The 26,893-nt window shown below is 32.3% G+C and overlaps 6 protein-coding genes across 6 annotated transcripts; 5 read left to right on the top strand and 1 right to left on the bottom strand.

The window, feature by feature from the left end:
* Nucleotides 1–51: 51 nt before the first annotated feature.
* PGO_145210 (splicing factor 3B subunit 3) lies at nucleotides 52–5,126 on the bottom strand (the record flags this gene model as incomplete). Its single annotated transcript, XM_028690511.1, has 5 exons — nucleotides 52–189; nucleotides 454–555; nucleotides 762–908; nucleotides 1,149–1,241; nucleotides 1,647–5,126. 5 exons carry the CDS (start codon nucleotides 5,124–5,126, stop codon nucleotides 52–54), a joined length of 3,960 nt encoding a protein of 1,319 aa, XP_028546312.1.
* A 3,777-nt stretch (nucleotides 5,127–8,903) lies between these two features.
* PGO_145200 (hypothetical protein, conserved) lies at nucleotides 8,904–12,471 on the top strand (the record flags this gene model as incomplete). The annotated part of the gene is made up of 2 exons (XM_028690510.1): nucleotides 8,904–9,129; nucleotides 9,344–12,471. The coding sequence occupies 2 exons, from the start codon at nucleotides 8,904–8,906 to the stop codon at nucleotides 12,469–12,471; spliced, it is 3,354 nt and encodes a 1,117-aa protein (XP_028546311.1).
* A 1,462-nt stretch (nucleotides 12,472–13,933) lies between these two features.
* Nucleotides 13,934–17,032, top strand: PGO_145190 (hypothetical protein, conserved; the record flags this gene model as incomplete). The annotated part of the gene is made up of 1 exon (XM_028690509.1): nucleotides 13,934–17,032. The coding sequence occupies one exon, from the start codon at nucleotides 13,934–13,936 to the stop codon at nucleotides 17,030–17,032; it is 3,099 nt and encodes a 1,032-aa protein (XP_028546310.1).
* A 950-nt stretch (nucleotides 17,033–17,982) lies between these two features.
* Nucleotides 17,983–19,107, top strand: PGO_145180 (hypothetical protein, conserved; the record flags this gene model as incomplete). Its single annotated transcript, XM_028690508.1, has 1 exon — nucleotides 17,983–19,107. The coding sequence occupies one exon, from the start codon at nucleotides 17,983–17,985 to the stop codon at nucleotides 19,105–19,107; it is 1,125 nt and encodes a 374-aa protein (XP_028546309.1).
* Nucleotides 19,108–20,381: 1,274 nt separating this feature from the next.
* On the top strand, nucleotides 20,382–23,107 carry PGO_145170 (aspartyl protease; the record flags this gene model as incomplete). The annotated part of the gene is made up of 6 exons (XM_028690507.1): nucleotides 20,382–21,597; nucleotides 21,794–21,962; nucleotides 22,163–22,210; nucleotides 22,395–22,501; nucleotides 22,661–22,764; nucleotides 22,997–23,107. The coding sequence occupies 6 exons, from the start codon at nucleotides 20,382–20,384 to the stop codon at nucleotides 23,105–23,107; spliced, it is 1,755 nt and encodes a 584-aa protein (XP_028546308.1).
* Nucleotides 23,108–24,721: 1,614 nt separating this feature from the next.
* PGO_145160 (hypothetical protein, conserved) lies at nucleotides 24,722–26,786 on the top strand (the record flags this gene model as incomplete). Its single annotated transcript, XM_028690506.1, has 2 exons — nucleotides 24,722–25,689; nucleotides 25,880–26,786. 2 exons carry the CDS (start codon nucleotides 24,722–24,724, stop codon nucleotides 26,784–26,786), a joined length of 1,875 nt encoding a protein of 624 aa, XP_028546307.1.
* Between the last annotated feature and the right edge of the window lie 107 nt (nucleotides 26,787–26,893).

Here is a 26,893-nt window from a genome sequence, read left to right as displayed (position 1 = left end):
ATTCAAATTGGGGGGGGGGGGGGGGGGGAAGGGTGAAAAAAAGAAAAGCATTTAAAGAATTTTATTGCGAATATCTTCTAATTTCCTTAAGATGTCATCAGGGGTTCTTTCTAAATCAGATGCAACTTTTCTCTGAACATCGTATGGTAGACTTGAAAATTGTTCGCACAAGTCTCCGTCAATAACATGCTGAGAAATTGGAAATTGTAATGGTATTGTGATCATGTAGGAATGAGGTCGCAATCACGACCCATTGGAAAGACTCAAAATGGAGGGTACAAAAAAACCAAATTGCACATATGACAAAATGGACACGTTTGTCTCCCAAGTTTCGAAGGTTCCCATTCTTACATGTGCACATGTATATATGTATATGTGCACATGTGTATGTATATGTGCATGTATGTATATGTGCATGTATGTATATGTGCATATATGTATATTAGTACATACCTGAACGGGATGGTAGTAGGAACGAAAAAATATATGTTCACGTCCACACAAGGGGGGGCTTTCAGTCCTTAAAATTATTTCCAAGTGTTGAGTTAACTCCAACTGTACGGGGAAAAATATGGGAGTTAAATATTGTAAGTATATTATGATGAACAAATTGGGGCAAAATATGCAGGAAAAAAAAAGAAAAAAAAAAAAAAAAATTATGAATGTTCAGGTAGTGCATATTTCTTTGAAGGATACAAAAAACTATATTAAGGAGGAAACATGAAACTATCCATTCGTTTTTTTATCATTATTGTGCATACCTCTTCCTTATTGTCATATGGAATAAAGGCTCCTATAGTTCCCATGATGGTGGAGTATATTATACACTCACTACTAGTGGACGATAATTTAACCTTTTGTAAAGAAGTTACCAATTCTCCGACATGGAAACTCATGATGTGTTCGAGCTGAGGAGGAGGAGGAGAAGAAGAAGAAAGGATCAATCATCAAAAATGAATGTATCTGAATATGTTTTAATGTGTTAGCACATGTAAAGCTAAGCAGATGAAAAGATGCCCACACTAGAGGACTAATCAACTGATAGATACACGGCAGCGGGACGTAATTAGGGTTGACACCACTATTGCATACACGAAAAAATATACTCTAGTGTGGTGGATATACCAACTAGAATGTCCAAATTTTACCCTTCTATTTTTGTTAGAACCGGCCATAATTTCGCCTCCATACCAACACTTGTTCGATATACCATACTCCTCCTGTTTGGCTTCCTCAGGTACCTATAAAACACAAGAGAGAAACGGGTGAAAAAAAAAAAAAAAAAAAAAAAAAATTGCAATTTGATGTATAAAAAAAAAAAAAAACTCTCGAAGTTGCTCGTGCATAAAAAAATCATAATGCAATGCCATGTTGATACATAGAGAAAATTTCTTTCCAAAATGTGCACCCCTCCTCCTTGTATCCCTTTCCTCCCACACTCATTTGTATGAGTATGATTTTGAGTAACCCGATTAATGACTCTTCCTCCCCATGCCCACGGGACACAACACCCGTTCATTTATATAATACATCTGAAGGAGTCTTTTTTTTTTTTTTTTTTTTTTTTTTTTGTATGAGTATAATTTTTATGATAATGGTGGAGAAAAAAAAAAAAAAAAAAAAAAGCACAAATTTCCAATACTTACCCTTAGGATGAAAACAGAATCAAATTTATCAGCAGCCATAATAGTGTGGTGATCAAGAATTTCTGAACAAGTTATCCATCTTGGAATAATATCATCCGATATTAATCTTAAGGTGTTCATATTGGAATCATAAAAAAATATTAAAACTGATTCTCGAATGTCAGAAGCAAAGATACGATCTCCAGAAACTTTAATTGAAATGATAGCTTCCGGGATATCTTTATATTCACATTTTTTTAATAATTTTTTTTTTCCTAATGCATATATTCTTAATTTATTTCCAACAGAAGCTAAAAGTCTTCCGTTGAAAGGACAGAAACAGAAAGGTTGATCTTCTATTGGTGTTATATGTAATAGGTTGAGTTTGTATCTAATGTCGTATGTGTATACACGTAATGCAGCTGCTGAAGCATTTCTACTTTTCAGTGATAAGCTTGTTGTGGTTCCCACTATTAAACAGTGCAAAGCTTCCAATTCACATGCACATACACTCAATGCTGCTTCTTCCATTTCGAGGGAAATTTTATCTATGATTTGTAAATTTGTTGGATGGATTATTTTTATACAAGATCCCCACTTACCTGACCCTGCTTTGAAAGTTCCAATTCGATCATAGAGTAGTTCTTCTTCTTCCTCTTCTTCTTCTTCTTCTCCTTCCTCTTCCTCTTCTTGTGCTTGTTTTACTTCTCCATTTTCGTTATTAAGTTGGTTTTCCATATGGATTCCTTTCTCTAGATGAGGATTCATGCCAATATCACTTTTATTTTTATTCCCAGGATTTTCTCCATCAAGATAATGATTTTTTGTAGAACAGCCCTCTTCTTCCTTATCTGCATATGCATGAGTGTTAATTCCATTGGAAATTCGATCCGGTATGTCATTCGTAAGTGTTTGGGTACGTTCAATCTTCCCCTTTGTTGAACCAGTAGTACCTTTGTTTGATTCTGTTGCACTTCTTGTCTCATCAGCATCTAACTTAATTCCTTTCAATGCCTTTTGAATTTCAGTCAACGTATTTTCATCATAAGTATTATGATCAGCTTCAATAATTGCAAGCATACGAATGTTCTTCTGTGTCTCAATTTCGATAGAAGTATCATGGTCATAGAAGAGAGAAGGAAATGGTAAAGGTACAATTTTTCTAGGAGTAAAAGTTAGATGCAGAATGTTTTGGCTGAATACTTCCCCCAATCGATAGAATCTAAAAATACGTAATCCATTTCCAGATATAGCTACATATCCATCTGAACATTGCTCCGAATGGAAAGAAGATGCATGTTCGAGCATATCATAATTTAATGGGGAATAAATATATTTTCCTTGATGCACGTAGCATAAAAAAGTTTTTTCACAAAGTACCAAAAGTGCTGAATTTTTATTAACATGCACGAGACATATTTTTACACTTTTCGCACCTAAATATTTTGAATAATGATTCGTTAATGTACCAGTTATTGGATCTATTACACTTCTTAGAAGAATACCATTGTTCAATCCAATATTTAGAAATAAGACATTTCTGTCTTTATCATTTCCTAATTCACTCATTTCTGAGATGCATATATCTTGTGCTGATGAATTGTTAGGAAGTATAAATGTAGATAATTGATTAAAATATTTTTCCTTTTCAATTGATAATAATCTAACAACATTATCTAAACATCCGACAGCTAAAAAATTTGCCCTGAGTTTATTTTCCTGAATTTGTTGCATGGAAAGACATAGAATTTCTACGTTCAAATTTTTTCTAAATATTTCTACAAGTGTGTGTGATTCATCAATTTCGAAATAGATTAACTCTCCACCACTTAGCGAGACAACAATTTGTGAACTATTTGATGCTGCTGCTTTGATTTGTTTATTCTTAGGTGGTATCCATTCGTGCACTACTTTTCCATTCATGTGTCTTATCCCTGTGTCATAAACCTGAATGAATGAATTATCATACAAGATATTAACATGTAAGGTCGTCACATTTGTTAGTAGTAGACTATCTACCACTTCTTCAACCGTTTCACCTATTTCTAGAATTAAAGTACTTCCTTCAAAACTTACAATTATATATCCATCATACTCACTTGCATTATCTTTTTTGATAGTCCAAATGAATTGTGGCTTTCCTGGTAATTCATTATCTGCCAATTCTTCTATACTCAATCCGTGTTGTAAGAGTCTAAGAGATGACCTTGGCCCTCTTCCACAGAGAGCATAAATTTGTGGTGTACTTGAATTTTTTGCATCTATTATTTTCATATCGAGAATGGGTGAAAGAGAATATACTTGATCTATCATAAACAAATTGGTTAATTTCTTTGTTTTAAATGCAATTATTGCATTTTTTCCAGATGGATGTTTAGATGTACACATAGCTTCATTATCTTCATCACCTATTCCTGAAAATTGATAAAAAAAATGATTCCCAAATTCTGCAGCTACGAAAAAAGTACCTGATTTTAGTACACATATGGCATTAGCTACAGGAACTGTATCAAAATATTTGCACGTAATTTCTTTTACAATTCCATCTTCATGTTCCATTTCAATTTTATATAAATCTCCAAATTCGGATTGTATAAGAATGAAAAAAAATTTTCTTATTCTATGTATTGCACTACATACTATAGATACATTCTTCTCTTGCCCTATTTCCAATCTCCTTGGATATGCACAATATACATCTACATGATCTACTTTTTTATACACTAAATAATTATCACAACATACAATAACTCCACTTGGTCCATTCTGACCCCCAGGAATTGGAATCAATAGATGTGCACTTGTATCGATAGGTAGTGTATGTTTACGTATTACATGATTTAATCCTAAATCCATTTCCCAAAAGCATAAGAGTGTTTTCTTTACACATTCATCTAATTCATTAGTATTGGTAATATGTTTATCAAAATTTTCATAATTCTGTTCAATTGAAGCAAATATAGGATTCTCAAAACCGACATCTAAACCTACCACGTCGTGACAAATCGAATGAGACTTATGTGCATCTAAAGGACTACTAATTGTTAAATTTTCTTTATTATCTCTATTCAGGATGTATACAAATTTTTGTCTCTCTATTGCACATATCATTAGTGCTCTACCTTTGGGATCTACTGCAATATATTCACCTGGAATAATTCTACGAATGCCACTCTTTCCATATGTTTCACAGTGCACTCTTAAGAAATCATTTTTCTCTTGACTAAATTCTAAAATTACTAATCTTCCTGAATCGCTACCTATCACTATGTAATCTTTATTACTCCCTGTAAGTCGAAACGTCTGCAAGCAACGGATTATTCCAAATACATCCTTAGATACTATTAAATTTAATTTCCCTTGCTTATCTGCTCTTAGAAGTTCCAACACTTGTCCTTTTGATACCACAATTTCGTGTACTCTAGGGGCAGAGAAATTCCCGTATGCAATTTTTGTGATAGCCGTTGGCTTTTGTAAAGTCAGATGGTATAGCACAGGCATGTTTTTTTTTTTTTTTTTTTTTTTTTTTTTTTTTTTTGTGGAGATGATGGTAGATGTTGGACTAAAAAGAGGTCACGAGGATTTACTTCTTGGTTTACATTCAAGTGCACCTTGGTGTGATATACTCGTAACAAACTACCGCACGATGAATTTCAATGTGTTCTCCCTTTTTTTCTTTTTATTTTTTTGGAGCCCAAAAATATGTCAATTTTGAGATGAACACTGTTTCAAAAGATGCCACTTCCAATCTTGTTATGGTCATATACACAATGGAGTATGATAGTATACAGGGAGAAAAAAAGAGAGAGAAAAAAGGAAAGAAAAAAGGAGAGAAAAAAAAGGAGAGAAAAAAGGAGAGAAAAAAGGAGAGAAAAAAGGAGAGAAAAAAGGAGAGAAAAAAAGGAAAAGATATCGATAGATCGATATGATATTCTCCCTTTCTTCCCCCTTTGTTCGTCATTCATAAAGACCTCTCTATCATTCGTTCGTCGTGTAAGATGCATGGAAAATATTACTCCATTTTACTTCTGCTTTATCACGTGTTGGTATTTTCACATCCTAAGAATATGCTATCTAGCACTCAAATGAAAAAATGAGTCCTCTCAGTGTGCACTTATATATATATATATATATAAAAACACATATATGTGTCTTCTATATACAAGTTGAAAATTCAATTAGCACCTCTCTCTATCTCGTTCATCCTTGAACTGTAAAAAAAAGGTATTTCATTATTTCTTGTTCTGTCCTTGAAGGTTTCATAGGTGGTAGAACATCTATATTCCCAACAGAACATACAATGAATTCTGGTTCTACTTATTTAAAAGCTTACAATATGTAAAGGATCGGAAAAATAGAAAAATGGAAAAATAAAAAAAATGTAAATATACATATATACAGATATGAGGAAGAACCAGTTGTGTGATAGAAAAGCTGTTCTAATGAGTTTGGCTTCCCTAACTGCAATGAATTTTTTTTCTTTTCTACTTTTTTTTTTTTTTTTTTTTGCTTCACCCATGTAGAAGTTTCTCTTTATCGGCATAATGTCGATACATTCGATTAGCAAACAGGACAAAAAAAAAAAAAAAAAAAAAAAAAAAGGATGAGGCAACGGTATGGATACTATGATTTTAAATGACTCTTTATTTACAATGTTTGTACAGTGGGCAAATAACAAATAGGTAAAATGTGTGTTTTCATATAATATGGAAAAAAAAAAAAAATTATCACAAGGACGGAAATACCCCTATGTATACATTTTTATGAGTGGAAAATTTTAGTTTAAAAAAAAATACCTTACATTAGGGGAAAAAGAGTAAATATATTACATGTACGTATATGTGATGTATTCACGTATGTATGCATGTATGTATACGTGGATATATATACACTTGTTTACTACCCATTCTTCTTTTCAGGAGTTTACTCTATCTCCCTTGGATAATGAGGTGAAAAGTAATTACGTTGAATGGTTGAGAATTATTTTTTTTTTTTTTTTTTCTTCTTTCCCTGAACATTTAATGCAACTGAGAAAAAAAAAGGGTTACAAGTTTATTGCTGCGAAAATATAGGAGACTCTATATAATCGGGGTTCACGTGTTTTCATATCTCATATATATGTTTTGCCTGCGTTTGTTTGAATATTTGAATATAATATGCACATATATATTTTATTTAATAGGTATAACGCGACAGTATTTGTTTATGCACGCATGAACAAACATGGGTTGCATGATTTCTTCCCATAAGTATCACAGACTTGTAAGGGAAAAAAAAAAAAAAAAAAAAAAAAAAAAAAACGCATGTGGAATGGAAACTTGTAGGCAAAACATATTTTTTCTTTTCTTACTTTAAGAGGCCACAAATCGAATTGGAGCAAAATACAAAAAATGTTGTAAAAATTGATAAAAAAAAAATATCATGATATTATATGATCTGATTTGCCACCCAAAATAAAAACAAATGGACTTAAATTTCTTTATTTTTGGGAGAAGAAAAATGTTACTTCAAAAAAAAAAAAAAAAAAAAAAAGAGGGAACTGAGAATTTCACTTCTTCTAAGTATGGGGGCAAAATTAAAAGCAGGTATTATATCCCAATTGTTGTAGTGGAAAAAATGAAAACATACATATAGGAGATATATACATATGTATTCGTGTATGTATATAACCATGTAAGCTACTTTATTCTGTTTTTTTAACGGAATGTATCAGGAACCATTCCATATCCCCGTTCTGCATGGATGCAAAATGAGGATGCAAGCTGAACGACAAAATATTTTTCTTTATTTCCATGCCATGGCACAAGGAGATTGTATGCATATATGTATGTATGTATGTATAGATATATACATGCGTGTGTACACACATAGACCGTTCGGAGTCCCTAAGGGAGTTGATATGTAACGCTAAGAATGTATTTTTTTTTTTTTTCTTTCGTCTAGTGATGAGGTAGGACATACTGATGGAGGAAACGCAATTAATTATTTTACTACTCTTAAGAAATCATGAAGGTGTTATGTGTACATATATATAACATAAGCAAGAGAATAAATGCTCCACAAATCGAATTACTGGTGAAAAAGGGATGACATTAATGATCTTAGTAGGTTCTTTGGGTTAATGCCTTTTTACATTTTTACAAATAGGTTTTCTGTTTATTTAATATTCGGAGTGTCCGAATGTGGAAAGTGGTGAAAAAAAAAAGAAAAAGAAATCTACATTTAGAAATGTGTAAAATATGAAAGCATGTATGAACATATGTATACATATACACATATATGCACATGTGTGTACCCACAGAAGAGATGTTTCACTTGAGAAATGCACAAAACGAGCTTAAAATAGAAATGTAGGAAATGTTTATTTTAACGTTGTCTCAACTCTTTATTGCATCTCTTAAAAAACAAAAGGGTGGATTTATGCCAACAAAAAAAAAAAAAAAAAAAAAAAAAAAAAATTAACCTCCTTTCATGTTTTTCAATAAACGAGACAAAAGCGAAAGGATACTTTTTCATTTTTAGATCCCGCTACAAGGAAACTAAACACAGACTTGTTTCCAAATTGTGCAACACCCCATGAATCGCAACATGTCTTTGTTCATTTGACATTCGAGGAAATTTATCTGAACAAGTCGTTTCATTTTGAAATAAATTTTGACAATTTTGAAGAAATGTACATCGTTTGGTAAGTAAGAAAAAATGTTATCACGTGTACGCTTCATTTGAGATTTCTCTACTTTATCATATCCACAAAAAAAAAAAAAAAAAAAAAAATTTCACTCGGTACAGTGTAGTTACATCCTTGATGGTACTATCCCCGCCCTTCCCTGTGCAGTAAATTTTAGTTCTGCTTGTTGGGAGAGGAATACTACAAAGAGGTTGGTGAGGTATATATATATATATATATATATATTTACATATTCTCACACATGCGTATTCGATCCTATGTATATGTAATATACATGTATAACATATTTTGTTCTTCTATGAATAATCTCTCAAATTATGAAATTGTCCTGTAATGCTCTTTCTTTTTTTTTTTTTTTTTTACCCGGTTTGTTTTTACATGTCTTTTCTCGCTGGTTCATTTTTTGGAATCAGCTTAGTTCTGGCATGAATACTACTTGACACAACCGTGTAGTGACATATATATTTTTGTGCCCATTTTTGTGCCCATTTTTGTGCCTATTTTTACGCCTATTTTTGCGCCTATTTTTGCGCCCATTTTTTTTCTTTTTTTTTTTTTTTTTGCTGTCTCACCACATTCCACCCCACGAAATGCTAGGCACTAAAGTGCTGGTAGCGATTTTCTTCATCGGAACTTTTCCCACACATGAGTTAAGATTTTCTTCACCTTTTGCACATGGTCAATATGTGAATAAACGTAAACCCGAAGGGAGGCACAACCTAATTGGTGAAACAAACGAATTCAATAACATGTCTTATTTTAGTCAAGATTTAACACAACTTCTTTCTCATTCCTTGAAGAGTGTTCCCATTCTAGGTACGTTCTATTGATCCAGCAAAAAAAAAAAAAAAAAAAAAAAAAAAAGAGGTTCCTGTTGGTGTGTCATCGGTTGTACATTACTGTGGAACCATACAAAATATGCACACAGGAGAATGTTCCTCCAAAATAGAATAATACATAATTATAGTTTCTTTTCATATACACACACACGCTTATACGTCTCACTTGCACATGTGAGGTGTGCTCACAGCACTCAGGGAAAAGGTGAAGGCTCAAGTGGAGAAGGCAGCACTGAGCTTACAGTTGCCAAATCCTGAGGAGGAAACATGCGAAATGAATTACTCAGAATTGTGTCCAGAGGGATGGGGGAATTGGGGAGACGGAGAGAATTGTATAAGTCCAATGGATTACAGAGGACCTTGTAAAAAAGAAATGATTTCTTTTAAGAATTCAACACCTAGAGAAAAATACAACTTTTCCATAAAGTGTAAAGTATCATGGCCATGTGTTTACAAATGCAGTGAAGAAGATTTTTCAGGCAAATGTCCCGAAAATTGGATCCTAGAAAATGGAACATGCTATGCTCCTAGAAATTATATAGGAAAATGTGTGCGTCAAAAAAATTTTCAGAATTTTTCAGAAACAGAGAAAAAGATATGGGCAGATGCATGTGATGTGAACTGGCCATGCTACAAGAAAAATTACAATTTTGAAATTCTATGTCCACAAAATTGGATACAACATCCAGACAATAAAAATTGCTTAGCTCCTAACTCTTACATTGGGCCTTGTGGAGGTGTTTTATATTTATACAATCTTAAAGATGAAGAGAAAAAACTCTTGATGAACAAGTGTAACATAGAATGGCCTATTCGATCGAGTGTTGAAGAACATGATTTAAATGAATATGCATGTCCAGTTGGTTGGAAAATGAACATTTCACATCAGAAAGAAATGGGAACTTGTACTATGCCAGATTCATACGATGGACCATGTGTAAAAAATGAAGAAATAAAAAATATATCCTTTGAAAATTTTAGCAAAGAAGAAAAGTATGAAATTTCCCAAAAATGTAACATTATGTGGCATTTTACAGATGAGAAATATCAGAATTTTGATTTACCTTGTCCTTTTAATTGGGTTCTAGTAGATGCAGTAGAACACATCTGCATAGCACCTGTGGAATACACTGAACCATGTAACAATATATTTTCCTTTAAAAATTACACAAATCAAATGAAAGCTGCATGGGCATTTCGTTGCAAAGTTATCTTTATGGACAACATAAATGATAACCATGTGATGATGAATACAACAAAAAAGAGAAAAATTTTTGGCTTAGATAGAGAAAGGAATAATAATACGGAGGATATTACCCCTCTCACAGATACACCTTCAGTGAGTGATGGTCCAATAGGACATGTCGGATCCATGTACGAAGGTGTCGTTCTTAATGCACTAAACAATGTAGAATATCTTCCACAAAATAAATCATCATTGAGATTGTCAAGGGGACACATAAATGTGACTGATATAGGCAATATGAATACAAACGAATTTATTCTTAGTGATGAAAAAATAACGGATCTTCTTCTACTGAAGCAGTTATCAAATGATGATGAATTGAAGAGAAATATAGATGAGGTTATACGAACATTAAGACGTAATGAACATGTGGAGAAAAACTTCTTTTCATTTATTCAGGTGAGATCCAAAGCGAGCATAAGGAGGAGTACAAATGAAACATCGGGCGTGGGTAAGTCGACCACTGATATGGAAGAAGCAGGAACTCCAGGAACTTTGAATCTGGAAAAGGATTGGGACCGAGAAAAAAAAAGCAGAAACGAAGATGGAATGAATGAACATAATCTCATCATATCGGAACAACTAACAGATGAGAAAAACCTAAATGAAATAAAAAATTTATACACAAATTATCAAATCGAAGGGACAGCAGATCAATCGTATTATGAACATATTTGTTTCGAAAAAAATTACACAGAATGTCCAATTGGGTGGATAAAAATAAGTGCAAAGGAATGTATGGCCCCGAGTTCATATAGAAAGAATGTAGAAAGGTGCAGTACCATATTGAACTTAAATGATTTGACGAAAAGTGTGTATTCAGTAACACATGATATGTCTTTTGTAACAATGGATGAAGAAAAAATAAAAAATTTTGAGAAAAAATGTAATGTACAATTTCCTTGCATTGATTGTGAACGGGATTATGTTCAAGTCAATTGTCCACTCGGATGGACTCAGAAAAATGATGAATCATGTGAATCCCCAGAAGATTATCCAATGCATTTAAAAGGAGTATGTGGTACGAATGTCAATTTTAAGTATGCAACTCCTAGTATTAGACGGAATTGGAGTTACTTATGTAAATCTGATTGGCCTTGTTTTTCCCAATGTGAAAAAAATTATTCGTCTATTTGTCCTCTTGGATATAAACTCATAAATGAACGTTCAGGTAGCATATATGGTGATGGGATAATTTACATCTGTGTTAATCACAATTGGGTTGAAGAACATCAACTGGGTGAAAGAACTAATGGCACCACTACAGCTACAGAACTAGGTAAAAGAAACGAATGTCTCGTGATTGAGATTTACAACAGTGTACAGGTAAAAAAAGAAATAGAACGAAAATGTAAAGTTATTTGGCCATGCTTAAACAAATGCGAACAAGATTATTATCAAACTTGCCCTTATAATTGGCTTTTGAAAAATAATAGTTGTATATCTCCATATTATTACAAACCTCCAAGAGGATGCCACAAATCCTTCTCTGTGAAATCATTCAGCACATTTGATAAATATCTTTTTTCAAATAAATGTTTTGCACCATGGCCATGCAAAAATGCTTGTCAACAAGATTGGTCACAGCCTTGTCCAGAACAATGGTTACTTGTAAAGCGGAAGAAAAATATCCCTTATAAAAAAAAAAGGAATTCTCATGCTGTTTTTTGTAAACCTCCTCCGCTTTACAATGGTAATGACAGTGACAGTGGCAATGATAATGACAGTGATAGTGGCAATGATAATGACAGCGACAATGGCAATGATAATGACAGCGACAATGGCAATGATAATGACAGTGACAATGGCAATGATAATGGCAAGAGGACGGGGAAGGGGAAGTGTCGAGAGGAACTCTACGACTTGACTGATTTTACATTTTTACAAAAGCAAGAATTTTCTCATGAATGTAGTGTTAGGTGGCCATGTGGTAGAAGCTCCTTGAATTATTCCCCTAACTGGCAAACGGAAAAGGTGTACCACGATGTAAATTTTGGACGCTTAAAAACTCTACGATTTTACAATTCGCATTATGCCTCCCAGTATGCCCAACGTATCGGTTCCTTCTTCTAGTGGAATGGTTCAGTTTTGTGATTATCCACATGAGGATCAGTTTTGTGATTTTCCACTTTAGGTTCTGTTTTGTGGTTCACCTTTTTGTGGCTTTGCGTATCCATACTTCATTTTGCCTTGCTGTGACACGTTGCAACACTTTCACTTTCGCCATTTTTTTGGCAATTCTTTATTTGCTCATTTGTTCATTTGTTCATTTGTTCATTTTATTTTTTTTTACCCCTTCCATCCCGTGTCCCTCATTGAGTTTCACAATTACCTAGCACAGCTTTTCAAAATCCGTGAAGTCTTGCGGTGGGGAAGGCAAAATTGACACACACGGAACGTCTTTTTATGCTTTCTTGACATGTACAGGCAAATTCGAGCATTTCTGACATACTTCGGTAAAGGAAATTGCATAAAGAGATTCCCTCGTGGAAAACTCTAGCCATAGACACTGTTGCTTGTGGCATATGTAGGGTCATCTCATGAAGACATACGGAAAAAAAAAAAAAAAAAAAAAAAAATACACGTTTTACAGGATAATCTTTTTTATTCCCCTACGTGAGAATATGCTCATATTTTTTTTGTTGTTTTTTTTTTTTTCCCACTTGAGAATTTGTTCATATTTTTTCATTGTTTTGCAAAATTGCAAATAATCTCGAATAGAAATTATGGACATACACATGAGTGTATATCTGCTCGATACGGTTGCACATTTTTGAGAGGAATCAAAAACAATATGAAGTGTGTGATGCCGCTACTGCTGGGAATAATAAAATATTCATGGGAGGCGTGGTTTCCACACTATCACATTTAACAGGAGAAACTTTTTTTCAATTATTTAAGTATATATATATATATATATATATATAACGCACTTTTTGTGTAATATTTTATTTTATTTTATTTTTTTTGGCAAAATAGGGGGTGGTAGAAAAAAGGGAAATATTCCATACATTGGTCTTGGCATTAAGCAGCTTAGTTTCATTCTGCATTGTTCCTTTTTTACATTTTCTCGAAAGAATTTTTTTTTTTTTTTTTTTTTTTTTTTTTCTCTTGGTATACTACAGATGCTCGAGGATGCAAAATGAAATTTGGCGAATTTAAAAGCACAAATGTTGATTATCTGAAAGTATACAATCTTACGATTTTTCCCCGCAGTAATAATCTGATGAACTACGGAAGTCCCTAAAAAAAAAAAAAAAAATAGCAAAGAAAAATGAGAAAAAAAAAAGTGGAAAATAATCGAATAAATGCAACACAATAAGGTGTGATAACATGTATTTACTACCCAAGCATAACACAATGGTCAGCTTGAGTACTTAGTTGTATAGGCCATTTTTTTTTTTTTTTTTTTTTTCAAGTTCCGAAACTCATGAAGATATATAAACCCTTATTACCTCCAACACGTTCTCCCCCTTGATTATTTCCTTTTCCCCTTACACACATCCCTTGACACTCCTGCCCGTTAGCCGTGAATATGAAAAATGTGTTTCGATTTTGTGTGTGCATAATTATTTTCACGAACTTGTTAAGCTCACAATGTAGGAAAATAAGCAAAGAAACAATAAAAAATAATTACAACCAAGGTGCAATATTATCGAATGGAAATTATTACCATGAGAAAAGGACACGTGTGTATTATAAGGGAAAGAAGACAAACAATAGAAATTTGTTTTTTCTTAAAAATAAATTAAAAAAAATTTGGAACGATATTACCACATCGAACAACAATTATTCTTCGAAAAAAAATAATGAGAAGGAAAACAAATTCAATTTTAAAAATGCCTTGCAAAAATTCACATCGAAAGATAATAACGAAATTATAAACAATGTAGTGATAAATAACAGTACCGTCATTACCCCAAGTGTCCTTTCCAGTTTGCTGAAACGTGCAAATATTCACACTGTTCGATATAAAGATGTTAACACTATTGTAAAAATTATTGATGACTTTTATGCCTCTTCCAATTATCTCTTTTCTCATGTCCTTAAGTATGAAATCTCTAAAGATGGCAACAAAAAGATTTTGCTCATTTATGTGAAGGAATTAATTCTTCAAAAGGGGTCTATTAATATTAGTCTCTACCGAATTAGTACCAAGACTGCGAGAGTTCCATCTGTTCCTTCTACCCCAGATCTAACGAAACATGCACAGCAAGGTGTGCCAAAAGAGGGGGAACAAAACATAGCACAAAATGAAGCACGGTCCACATCATTGCCAGAAGAACCCACATCATTGCCAGAAGAACCCACATCATTGCCAGCAGAACCCACATCATTGTCAGAAACACCCACATCATTGCCAGAAGCACCCACATCATTGTCAGAAACACCCACGTCACTGTCAGCACAACCCAGCGGCGACAAAGGAAATGTGGAGGAGGGGGAAAACGAAATTCTGTTCGAACGTAAAAGCACAGTAAACAGTGGTGACCATATTAAAGACATGTCAAAGTACGAGGTGCAAAAGGAGGGATATGTAATAACCAAGTTGAAAAGATTTTTCGAAAAGAAAATGAACATAAAGGAAAAGAGTATATTCGTATGGGATGAAAAAATGTTTGAGGTCCTTGTAAAATCCAGTGTATTTAATTTTGTGCATGTAAAGTTACGTTATGATAAGATGAAAAACAAACATATATTAGATATAAACCTGATGGAAAATAAAAAGGTGACATTTATCCCAAGTATATCAAAAAGTTTTAACTCTTTTTTAGAATTTTGCATAAATATAACTTTTGCTTACCTGCACAGTATTAATTATTCTGACAAGTTCAGGCTGAAATTTTTTCAAAATTTGAATTATAAAAATGATAAACATGATTACAATTTGATTTTTCTAAACGACATTGTGGAGCTGGAGAAACTGAAGAATAATTTCCCAAGTTATTCCATTTACGGAATTAACATAAGTAATGTGCACAAGAATGAATTAAACAATTCGACCTTAAATGAGTGTATAAATGTTATGAAGAGGCAAGGTAATGAAAGTGTTATCACAAGGGAAAAGAGAGAGCAGGAAGAAGAAGAAGGAGAAAAAAAAGCACAAGAAAATTCTTACAAATCAGGACGTCAGTCTTTTATTCCTTTGTCTTCATCTGGAGATTCTACACAGCAGAAAAATATCTACAGTTACTTGTGCAAAAATAAAATTTTCCTTTTTTTTATTAAAAGAATCCACAATACCATCTTTGAATTAAAAATAAAACTTAAAAAGAACATGTTTCACAACTTTTTGTATTTTTTAAAAATTTACAATGGTAAGGAGGAGATACTTACACCACCCTCGACTTCTGAGACAGGAAGCATGAGCAGTATGAGAAAGAGGATAGGAAAATTACTACCACTTCAATTTTTTTCATTTTTTAAAAGTAAAAACGATAGAGTGTTGTTTAACAGTCTTTACAACATTTATGGATCCAAATTAAAAATATCCAGCTGTTTAAATGCATGTTCCTCCAATTTATTTGAAAAATCGAATTTTATGAAAAGTTTTTTTAACATAAAAAATAAAATGGATTTGGTTTTTTATTTCAATATGGATAGAAAATTTGTCTCTACACACGAGGATGGGCATGCAAGTGAGAAATCTCCAAATCTGCACTCTGACTTAACGTCTTTTTTTAAAAATGCAAATAACTGGAAAACCGGTTTCATGTTGGGTAAAATAAATAACATGTACCTAAATTATTCCTTTTACTTTCACAAGAATTATAAAGTTAAAGTATTCAATTTTTTCGTCAAGGCAAAAAATATATTCATTAAGAGAAAGGGAAGAAATCCAACGATGAAGGGAGAACTAATACCTACTGAAGACAAACATGTCGTTCTTGTCCCATTGTACATGTGCAAATTAATTTTGAACGATGTTTACCTATTGTTAAATATAAAATTTTTTTTTAAAAAAAATCTGTGGAATTATAAACAATGGTTGTCGTCTTCTCATCAGGAACAAGGTAAAAATGAAAAGAACAAATGGTTCTATTATAACCTAGTTAAGGAGATGTTCAATATGAAAACAAAAAAAAATCTATACAGGACAGATCCTAATTTTGACGAAGATATTAAGCATGTGAAGGTACCATGCATGGAGGGGGGTTCATCTTCAATGAGTACTCCAACCGTTAGTACATACCAAGTGAACAGCGTTAATTTGAATGACGCACAGAAGGAATATCTTGACAAAATGAACCTTATGATGAACTACAAGTTAATATTCCCTGTATTATTCAACAATTATTTTTTAAACTTGCTGAACTTGAAGTTTTATCTTTTTCTTAATTGCAATTTGTTTGGTGTAGGGGATGGTAGTACACATATCAGTATTTCATCCCCTAAATCTGTCAAAACTTCAACCTCATTAGTTCAGACAAATAAAAATATGGACATGTATAATTATCTCAAATTAAACTTTTTGAAAAGTAAAAAGAAGATTTACAATTCTGCATACGGTTTTGGTGTTCTTCTATCCAACATTAATATGTTTTTAAATTTCAAAATTGGCGCAAGAGGAATTTTTCCCTCCTTCGTCTTTCAGCTTAATCAGGAAGATTCCAAGTTTAAATACTTATCGTGAAGAACACAGAATACACATCCACAATACTTGGCCATGGGATGTTCTTTTGCATAAGCCCCCCTCGTTTGCAGTGTTTTTATTATAACATAATTTTTAGGCCATACACGTGCTTGTGTGTATAACCATCGATTCTGTATGCATATCCCCTGCATATGCACCTCTACATCTGTTTATACATATAACGTGCATTTTTCACATGTTGCACAGCTTTATATATATGCACCTTGTTTACGACGAAACATTTGAATTCTGAGGACGCCTTTTCCACCTCCAGTTTGCCAAATCATGAGAAAAAAGAAGAAAAAAAAAAAAAAATGACTCTACTTTTGTTTCACATATCGTAATTTTTAAGCATAAACTTTTTTTTTTTTTTTTTTTTTTTTTATGATAAACATTTTTGAAGCATATACATTTGCAACAAAGCGAATAAACAACTGAGAAATCAATACACATTTGCATCTCGACATGATGGGGAGGGGGTAGTAGATGTTCTATTGTAGATAACTGTAAAAACGTGCGATAACCCAGTGCTTTGTGTCCCAGAAAGGAAATATTACGTACAAGCGGGAATTGTTATCTCATCGCATGTTCCACTTTTTTTCGACGAAAGTTGTTTTTTTTTTTTCTTCGCTTTTTCGAAGAAAGTTGTTTTTTTTTTTCTTCGCTTTTTCGACGAAAGTTGTTTTTTTTTTCGTCGCTTTTTTTTCCCCCTTTTTCAATTCACCGATTTGAAGAATCAGAGTGGCGTGGTTAGCGCCTGCATGTTCAGTTCATTTTTCCATTTCACTGAGAGATGTCCCCAAAAGGGGCACATATAATAAGTCATTTTTTTTTTTTTTTTTTTTTTTTTTTTATGGTTTTGAATGGAAAATTTCTCCTACTCTAAGGAATAACACATTTAAAAAATAAGAACCTGGTTTCAGGGAATAGTACACATGTGGAAAAGCAAAATGATAACATCTATAGATTTGATACACGAATTGCTTACAACAATATACAAAAGCATTTTCTCCCGAAATAGAAAAGACATCCTAAAATATGACGTACTACTGTACCTAGATGATTACTACTATTTTGACATATTAAAAAGCGTGAGCGAAGATATAAAGGAGTTAGATCCGGAGTCCTGTATAATAGAGAATGATAAAGATTTTAACAATATCTTTACTCAATTCTGCGAGTGCAGAAATTACATTATTAAAGATAAAGTATATTCAAATGATAATGAAAAAAGAATAGATTTTCTGCACGAAATTTTAGCTGACTTGTTATGTTTACTATATCATAATGGGAAAGAGAAGAGGGATAAGAAGATGAAGGGCTCAGACAAAATCAGAAGCATTACAAAGAGGGGACATCTAGAAAAGGGCAATATGAACTGGGAGAAAATAAAACAGGAATTAGTACAAATTGAAAATTTGACAGAAGAAAAAGGTAATGTAATTTCTTCTGGATTTGAATTAACCTCTACTCATGAGCTCACAGGGAAGAGGAAAGAAAATGAATACTTGGATGAGAAGTACCTAAAGCACATTTTACACATTCAAAGTAAAAGCATGCAAAATGAAGATATAATAATTAAACAAAAAATAAATAAAGAAACAGAAGAAATATTAAAAAAATTAATAGAAAAATATAATAACGAATATGAATTGAGATATTATTACTTATTTTTAAATCACTACATGACAATGCAAACCATGTTCATGTCTCCTCTAATCAATTTGCATTCTGACGAGATGAAAAGTATAGTTTCTAAAATTATTCAAATTAAAAATATGATATATCAACCCATAACTATATACGATGTGTTATCCTTTCAGTATGACAATATTGAATTCTATAAAAGTTCCTACATGAATTTAATAACGCCAGTTAAAAAAATAAAAATTGTAGGAGACACAATTGAAAGAGGGGGAATTCCAACTGAATTTTCAAAGAGAGTGATTATGAAAGATGTGATTAGTGCAAATATATCCTTGAAAGAAAAGTATAGCAAAGTGAAGCGTCAAAATGAGGCAAATTTCGGGGGGAGATACAAGGCACGAAATTACTACGATACCTCGGGGAGGTAGTGTAACCAAATTGAAGCATCTTCGAAGATGTACAAAAAAAAAAAAAAAAAAAAAAAAAAAAAAAAAAAATAGCTATTCACAACCGGATGAACAATCGTTTGAATGTGGTGATGCACCATCATAACCCATAGGCCAAGGTGAGGGTTCTCTAATATTTCTTAGACAGAAAATGTTGCTTGCTGAATTTTAATTCTGAAATTTAATTGTCTTTTGTATTGGGGGCATTATAATGTGTTTTAAGAATAACCCATTTTTAAAGAGCCATTTTTACTGCATTTACATGTGCGTACAACAAAGTGATATAAGGTAAAATGATCCTCCTTCCCCCCCTCGTCGAATTAACGCAGCTTGTGACCATTTTCTAACATTTTCAAGGCTTCGCTCGATTCGGAAAAAAAGTAAACAAAATTAAACAAAATTAAACAAAATTAAACAAAATTAAACAAAATTAAACAAAATAAAATGAAGTAAAATGAAATAAATAGCGCAAAATAACTAGCATGAAATAAATTAAAAATATTGCACCCCGCAAAATGGACTCGTTTCTCGCATGAACAAGGAAAAAGTCAAATCAGAAAACATTGCTAATTTGTGAGGACGTAAATAGTATGAAAATATTTGTGTACCCGTTTTTTTTGGGGGTGCGATGGGGGAATAGTGATATAAATGCAAGAAAACTACATCTGAATTTCCGTTATCATGTTTTTCACTCATTCTATAAGATCTGTGGTATTTGTCTTTCCCCTTTTTTTTTTTTTTTTTTTTTTTTTTTTTTTCATTTTTTTGCTTGCTTTTTTTGGTGTTTTTTTTTTTTTTTTTTTTTTTTTGGTCATACATTTTTGTGAATTTACTTTGCATTCCCTATTTATTTTTCTAAACCGCAAGGAAAAAAACAACTTTATCTTTGTTAGGCACACAAATTAATAACTCCACACACATGTCTCTGTTTCTTCATTAGAGAGAAGAAAAGAAAATGTCATAATTGCTCATTTTGAGCTAATATATTCAAAGTGGAAAATACTAGTTTTAATTCTTCCTATTTTTCTACCAATTTTCTACCAATTTTTTGCCAATTTTCTACCAATTTTCTACCAATTTTTTGCCAATTTTCTACCAATTTTCTACCAATTTTCTACCAATTTTCTACCAATTTTTTGCCAATTTTCTACCAATTTTCTACCAATTTTCTCCCAATTTTCTACCAATTTTTCTTCCTATTTTTTTTGCTTCTCCCCCGTCTTACCTCCTATGAAGAAAATTACAAGCAGAGAAAAATGGGCGCAATCTATTTTGACATGCTTTCTATTTTAGTCTTCCTTTTCTACATATACGATGTAACACTTTGTTCTACATACCATATTGGTGAATCGGTAAAGAAGACGCGATGCAAATTTTGTAGCAGTGGGCATGACATGAAGAATTTCCCTCCTGGGAATAACGAATGGGAGTGGGAAATTTCAACGAACAAAGTGAACTTTACGAGTAGGGGGAAGAAGGGGAAATCGCTAATACAAGCAAAAGATCAAGAAAAAGAAGAAGAAAAGGATTTTTTAACCTTAACATTAAATGAACAGAATTTCAGGTGGAGTATTCCGTTAAAGATGGGATCAAAAAAAACGCCCGTTAATTTAGCTATTGTTACGTCTACTGTTATAAGTGCTCTTTACTGTTCATACAATTCTACTTCAGGTGATGAAATGGGAAATGTAAAGTATGACGTGAATGCATCAGAAGATGTTAAATACGTGAATTGTAATAGTGAGAAGTGCACTGATATAGGTCAAAATAATACTTGTGATACACTTGAAAATTATTTTAAATTGATACATGATTTTAGTTTACGAAAAAAAAATTGTACCAAGAGATTTTGTAACTATGTAAATGATATGAATTTTTTAAACTTAAAGAATAAAATAGATGATAGAAATATGTCTGTCTGTTCATTCAAATCAACACTTGGCTCAGACAAAGTACAAGGTTTTTATTTTGAAGATTCGTTCGATATTTTCAATAACAGATGTGATTATAGTTATTTCGGTTGTATAACACAGGCTGATGCTTTGAAATTTAATGATGTTATATCTGGATTTATAGGATTAGCGTATGATAATAAGAATCCTACTAGTGGTCATGTAAGTAAATTTCCTAGCATATTAAATACCTTTATTCAAAAATCCTCGTCTAAAAAAAACATCTTTGGATTATGCTTCGTTGAAAAAGGAGGTTTTGCTTCCTTTGGTGGTTTTAATCATAAAGCTTTAACAAAAATATCTCGTTTATCAAAATCTAAAATACGTACTAAAGATATGGAAGGAGAAGAAGAGGGATATGCAGGAATGTCTGATTTTGATATTTCAAATTATATTACGTGGATCTATTATTCAGAGTTACACAAAGATACATACAAGCTTCATTTAAAAGAAGTAAATATGATCTCGGGGTCGGAAACGGTGGAAAATACTCTGAATGAGGTTGCCATCGTAGATTCGTGTATGCGCAATGAGAGGATATAATGATGTGCGTAAAACGTTTTTTTTTTTTTTTTTTTTTTTTTTTTTTTCATTTTGAGTAACAAATATATGACCACTTCATTCCTCAGTGTGCACATAAAGTTATTTTAAGCTCATCACTAGCATCTTCATCTTCGTCATCATCTTTGTCTTCCCCTTTTCCCCCTCTTGTTCAGACAACTACTTCTTGTCATTCCCTGCTGCAACCACTGCAAAGTTGAAAGCTGCTATTCACAAATCCTGCACTGGCGAAGGGAACATTTGCTCAGAGATCAATGATAAGGGAATTTTTACATTAAGAAAACAAAATATAGAAAATTTTCCCAAAATAGAGATTTTTTTTGAGTATGTCTAATCCAGTAGTAACTAGTTTTAAGCAATGCCCACCCACTGCCATTGTCAGTTTTGCTATGTTTGCTTTACCCCGTCTCATTTATAGATACATCCGATCACATATACAAATGTATACATGCTTATGTGTTATTTCTCTGTGTGAACATCTATTCCTTTTTTTTTTTTTTTTTTTTTTTTTTATACCTCAACAGAGATGAGGAGGTGATACTTGAACCTAATGACTATATAATACACGAAGGGTACTCTTAATCTCAGATCACTTCACAAATGGGGGTGCAATCCCCATGGTTGCATATATAAGAGCATACGGTCGTGATGGAGCTGTGATGAAGACTTGAATATATTTCCTTACATGTTTATTCATATACCTCATGTAAGAACTTGGACACTTTGTACAAATTTTTTTTTTTTTTTTTTTTTTAGCGAAGGTGTATACAGGGTGTTGATAAATTCTTCGAATGTGCTCAGCTTGGGCATTCCCTTTTTTCTGAACAAATATCTCATCTTCGATAACGAAAATGGGAAACTTGGTAATTTATTCAGTCGCGCTTCTGTTTTCTGCTGGCTATGTTCTGTGCCTCGTTCGTCGGTCAGGGGTAGAAGGCAGAGACACAGAGACAGACACAGACATACGCACACCTCACACCCGTGAAGAAGAAAATATGATCCCATTTCATTCCCCATCACAGGAGTAAGTCGATCTGATTGCCATTCAGAAGTGTTGGATGACGATACCTCTGGAGTTGTTTTACCCCCGGTAGTGAAGAACCCATTGGAACAGGATACTCATTTGGTTTGGAACTGAGAATAGCACATACATACCTGGCAATATGCACATCTGACAATATGCACACCTGACAATATGCACACCTGACAATATGCACACCTGACAATATGCACACCTGACAATATGCACACCTGACAATATGCACACCTGACAATATGCACACCTGACAATATGCACACCTGAAAATACATGTCCGTGTACAAGAATATCATGCCCATTCACATTCCCTATTTTGAAGGATCCTGTGGAGAAAAAAGGTTTTTTTCAGGAAAATAAAGCCATCATAATGGGCCTTGGTGCTTTGACCTTTGTAGGAGGAATCACTGGAGGCTTTTTTTTCTTTGTTTGAGTGATTAGAGAATGTAACTAACTTTTCGTTACTCTTGTAACAAGTAGAGTTAAATGTCCCTGTGCATGTTTACGCACACAAAACACACGTACATTCTATGTTTGCAACAGTTAAGTACAATCTACACGCTTGAGTGATGCAAAAAAAAAAAAAAAAAAAACCATAATTACGTATCCCCATGTTGATACAATGCATTTACTTTTTTAGTTTTTTTTTTTTTTTTTTTTCATAAGAAACACACTTAGTGAAATTTTCTCCTATGAGTTACATTTTATTCGTTTCTCAACTAGAACCTATAAAAAATATTTCACAGTTCTGTTTGTTTACTTTTTGACATGGCTTCATTTGGAAAAATATTAATTTCAAAGACCTCGCTACTCTAACTCTTGGAGTGTAAATGGTGCAAAAAAAAAAAAAAAAAAAAAAAAAACAACCGCTAAATAATTCATAAGAAAAAAGGGAGGATCCCCATACATGTCTATTGAATTTTTTTTTTTTTTTTTATTTTCTCCCATGATCTTCTTGACTGCTAGTTATTTTATTATTAATATACAGCACAAAAAAAAAAAATAAAATAAAATAAAATAAAATGAGATAAAATAGAAATAAATGAGGTAAAATAAAATAAAAATAAATGAGAAAAAATTTAGGCCTTTTTTTTTTCTCATACCTAGCTTTTCACAAATTTGTGCATTTGGGATTATGAAATCCCATGTAAAATACAATCCTTCTTTCGTGAAAAAAAAAAAAAAAAAAAAAAAAAAAAAATATTGAAGCTTTCACTCTCTCTCCTTATCAATCTGTCCCCTCTGCCCTTTTTATGTGCACGCTCACAAATACCACGTTTCCCTCCAAATAGGGGAAACAGTTACTCAGCATTTTTTTCTGTGCATGTCTATGTACCCTATTTAAAAGGGGGGAGAGGAAACATATAACAAAATAAAATAAAAGTTTTGGCTCATTACGGATTTATAATTTTTCAAAGTAGGATATTATTTTTCTATAATTAAGAAATAAGTGACATGTTCGCGAATGCAAATAATTTGTTCCTGTCCTGATATGAGACACACAGTAGTAGATCAATATGATAATCGAAAATTGTGTGTTAGTGTAATATGCATGTGTGAACATTTTTTTGACACTCCTTTTTTTTTTTTTTTTTTTTTTTTTTTTTGCATTTCCACTTGTGAGGTATCTACCTTGAAATATGCAAAAAAAAAAGGGCGTGAACCAGAGAATAAGAACGAATGGAAGAAACAAGGTATTTGAACTTCTCTCCTCCAATAATGCAACCATTTCAAATTTGAAAAAAGTGGTCTAATAGGGAGAAAATTAAAAAAAAAAAAAAAAAAAAAAACATATAAGTATGTGCATACTCCAGCCATTTACACGAGCTAATGGAGTTTCACACATCGTAGCTCTTTGACTTAAAAATAGAACAAAACTAAAACAGACATAGGTGGGATATATTTTTGCACTGCTTACCCGTTTTGGTTTCAATTTTTTTTTTTTTTTTTTTTCAAAAATTGATTAAACGTTTAACGAGGCAAGGAAGTGTTTTTTTTTTTTTTTTTTTATTTTTATTTTTTTTCTCTTCTTTCCAATGAAACAAGAATGGATGAAGAACAAAGAGAAAAGTTTATTGAAAACGGGAGGTGTCATCATGACATAAGAAACATAAACCTGTATTTGATGAACATCGAAGAACATATAATAAAAATAAAAAATGAAGGAGGAAGCATCATTGATGATATTTTTCTAGCGTTTAATGGGTCCATTAGTCACATTTCTCTTTACGCATATTTATACGATCATAAAATAAACGTAGATTTAGAATGCTTACATTTTATATATGAACATAGTTACATAGAAGAAGAAAAAGTAATAAAAGATGGAAATAAGGAACAAGAAAATGTGGTAGATATCACTAAATTTGACTCGGATATGATTTACTACATCGTAAGTGAATGTAGAAGCAATTACTTCGAATCTGATAATTTAACAACGAAGGATATAGAAAAAATAATACTTGATTATAAGAATAAAATTTTTGAGGAATCGATAAAAGTGTATAAGGAAAAGTATAATGATGGAGTAAAGGTTTTGAACACTTTTTTAGATTTGACTCATTTTTATTATGATGAAAAGAAAATGAAATTTTTTAAGAAAAAAAAAAGAGATTCAATTGAAAATTATAATAATTATATAGATGCAAATACAGATGTAGAGTTTTATGAATTGAAATATCATTTGTTGATTAAAAAGGCTAAAGGGCATGCATCTGTTTTGTTCTGGTCTGATGCATTAAATGAAATTCATATTAAAAACAAAACCATTATCACTTCAGTAGATGCAATCAAATTAACCAATACAGGTCATCAACACATTATTGGAATACTCGGACTCGACAGAGATGGAGATATAGTAATACAAGGAATAAGAAACCAGATCAAGTTGTTCCTTAACAAAGATTGTCAGATCAACCATGGTCTCTACTGCATAGGGCATATTATACTAGTGCAAGGTCGCATGAAGCTTCTCAACAAGACATTTTATGTTGCTGAAATTATGCACCCACCCAGGTACACTAACTCATGCCACACCGATGATTCGTACAGGAATGAGTCTCTACACACCAATGTGTCGTAGACCTCTGAACCAAAGATGAAAATCGTGACATGAACTAAAGATTTCTCTCCCCACTGTTTGGTTTTTTTTTTTTTTTTTTTTTTTTTTTTTTTTTTCCCAATTTATGGCTAACCGTAATCGCAGGAATTACGAAGACGAGCGGAACGAAGAAGACCTTTTCTATGATTTTGAAAATGAAAAGGAAAAGAAAGAAGTAGAAGAGTATGAAATTATAGTAAAACAAAATGAGAAAAATCAGAACTGGATAATTATGCATGATGTGTATTTAGACAGCCCATACACTTTTGAAATTCTGGAAAAAATGTTTTCTCTTTATGTGAATACATACCCAGAGAATGCATTACCAATTGGATTCATATTTATGGGTGATTTTTCGAGCTTGAAATTTGATTATAATAAAAATTTTCACAATGTGTATATAAAAGGATTTGAGAAATTATCAGTTCTGTTAATATCTAAATTTAAGTTGATTTTGGAACATTGTTATTTGATATTTATTCCAGGAATGAATGATCCTTGTGCATGCAAAAATAGTATTCCTAAATTACCCATTTTACCCTACTTTGTAAAAAAATTTAAGCAAAATATAGAATCTTATTTTTCTTCAGAAAAAAAAATAATTTTTGCTACAAACCCATGTAGAATTCGTCACTTTAATAAAAAAATGATTTTTTTTAGACATGATATTTTAAATGATTTAATTTGGAGTTCAACTATTAATGCAACAAATCATGATAAAACGAATTTACAAAATATTTTTATATCAACCATTGTTGGACAGAGCCATATCTATCCAATTCCACATGATAATAGAATTCTGAAAAGATATTCTTCTTTTCTTTTTTTGTATCCACTTCCAAATTTTATTTGTATATCTGACAATACTTGCAACAGCTTCATTTCATGTGCTTCTGAAAACACAAACGACTCTATTATATCCAATTCTGACATGTCTTTTACGAAGAAAAAAACATTCACAGTTTACAATGTCTTGCAGCATGAGGCTAAACGATACATCGTTTCGGTTTGAGCTATCAAAGTGGAAGACACTCCCATTGGGTCGTAGCATGGGGATTCATCCATGAACCTCATGGGAGGATGGGTATTTTCATCCTTTTTTTTTTTTTTTTTTTTTTT

Source organism: Plasmodium gonderi (genome assembly GCF_002157705.1).
Source record: "Plasmodium gonderi DNA, contig: Chr14, whole genome shotgun sequence".
In the NCBI taxonomy this organism is placed as follows: Eukaryota; Apicomplexa; class Aconoidasida; order Haemosporida; family Plasmodiidae; genus Plasmodium; species Plasmodium gonderi.
Note: the sequence above shows the minus strand (reverse complement) of the source record. Positions and strands in the feature narration are given on the sequence as shown.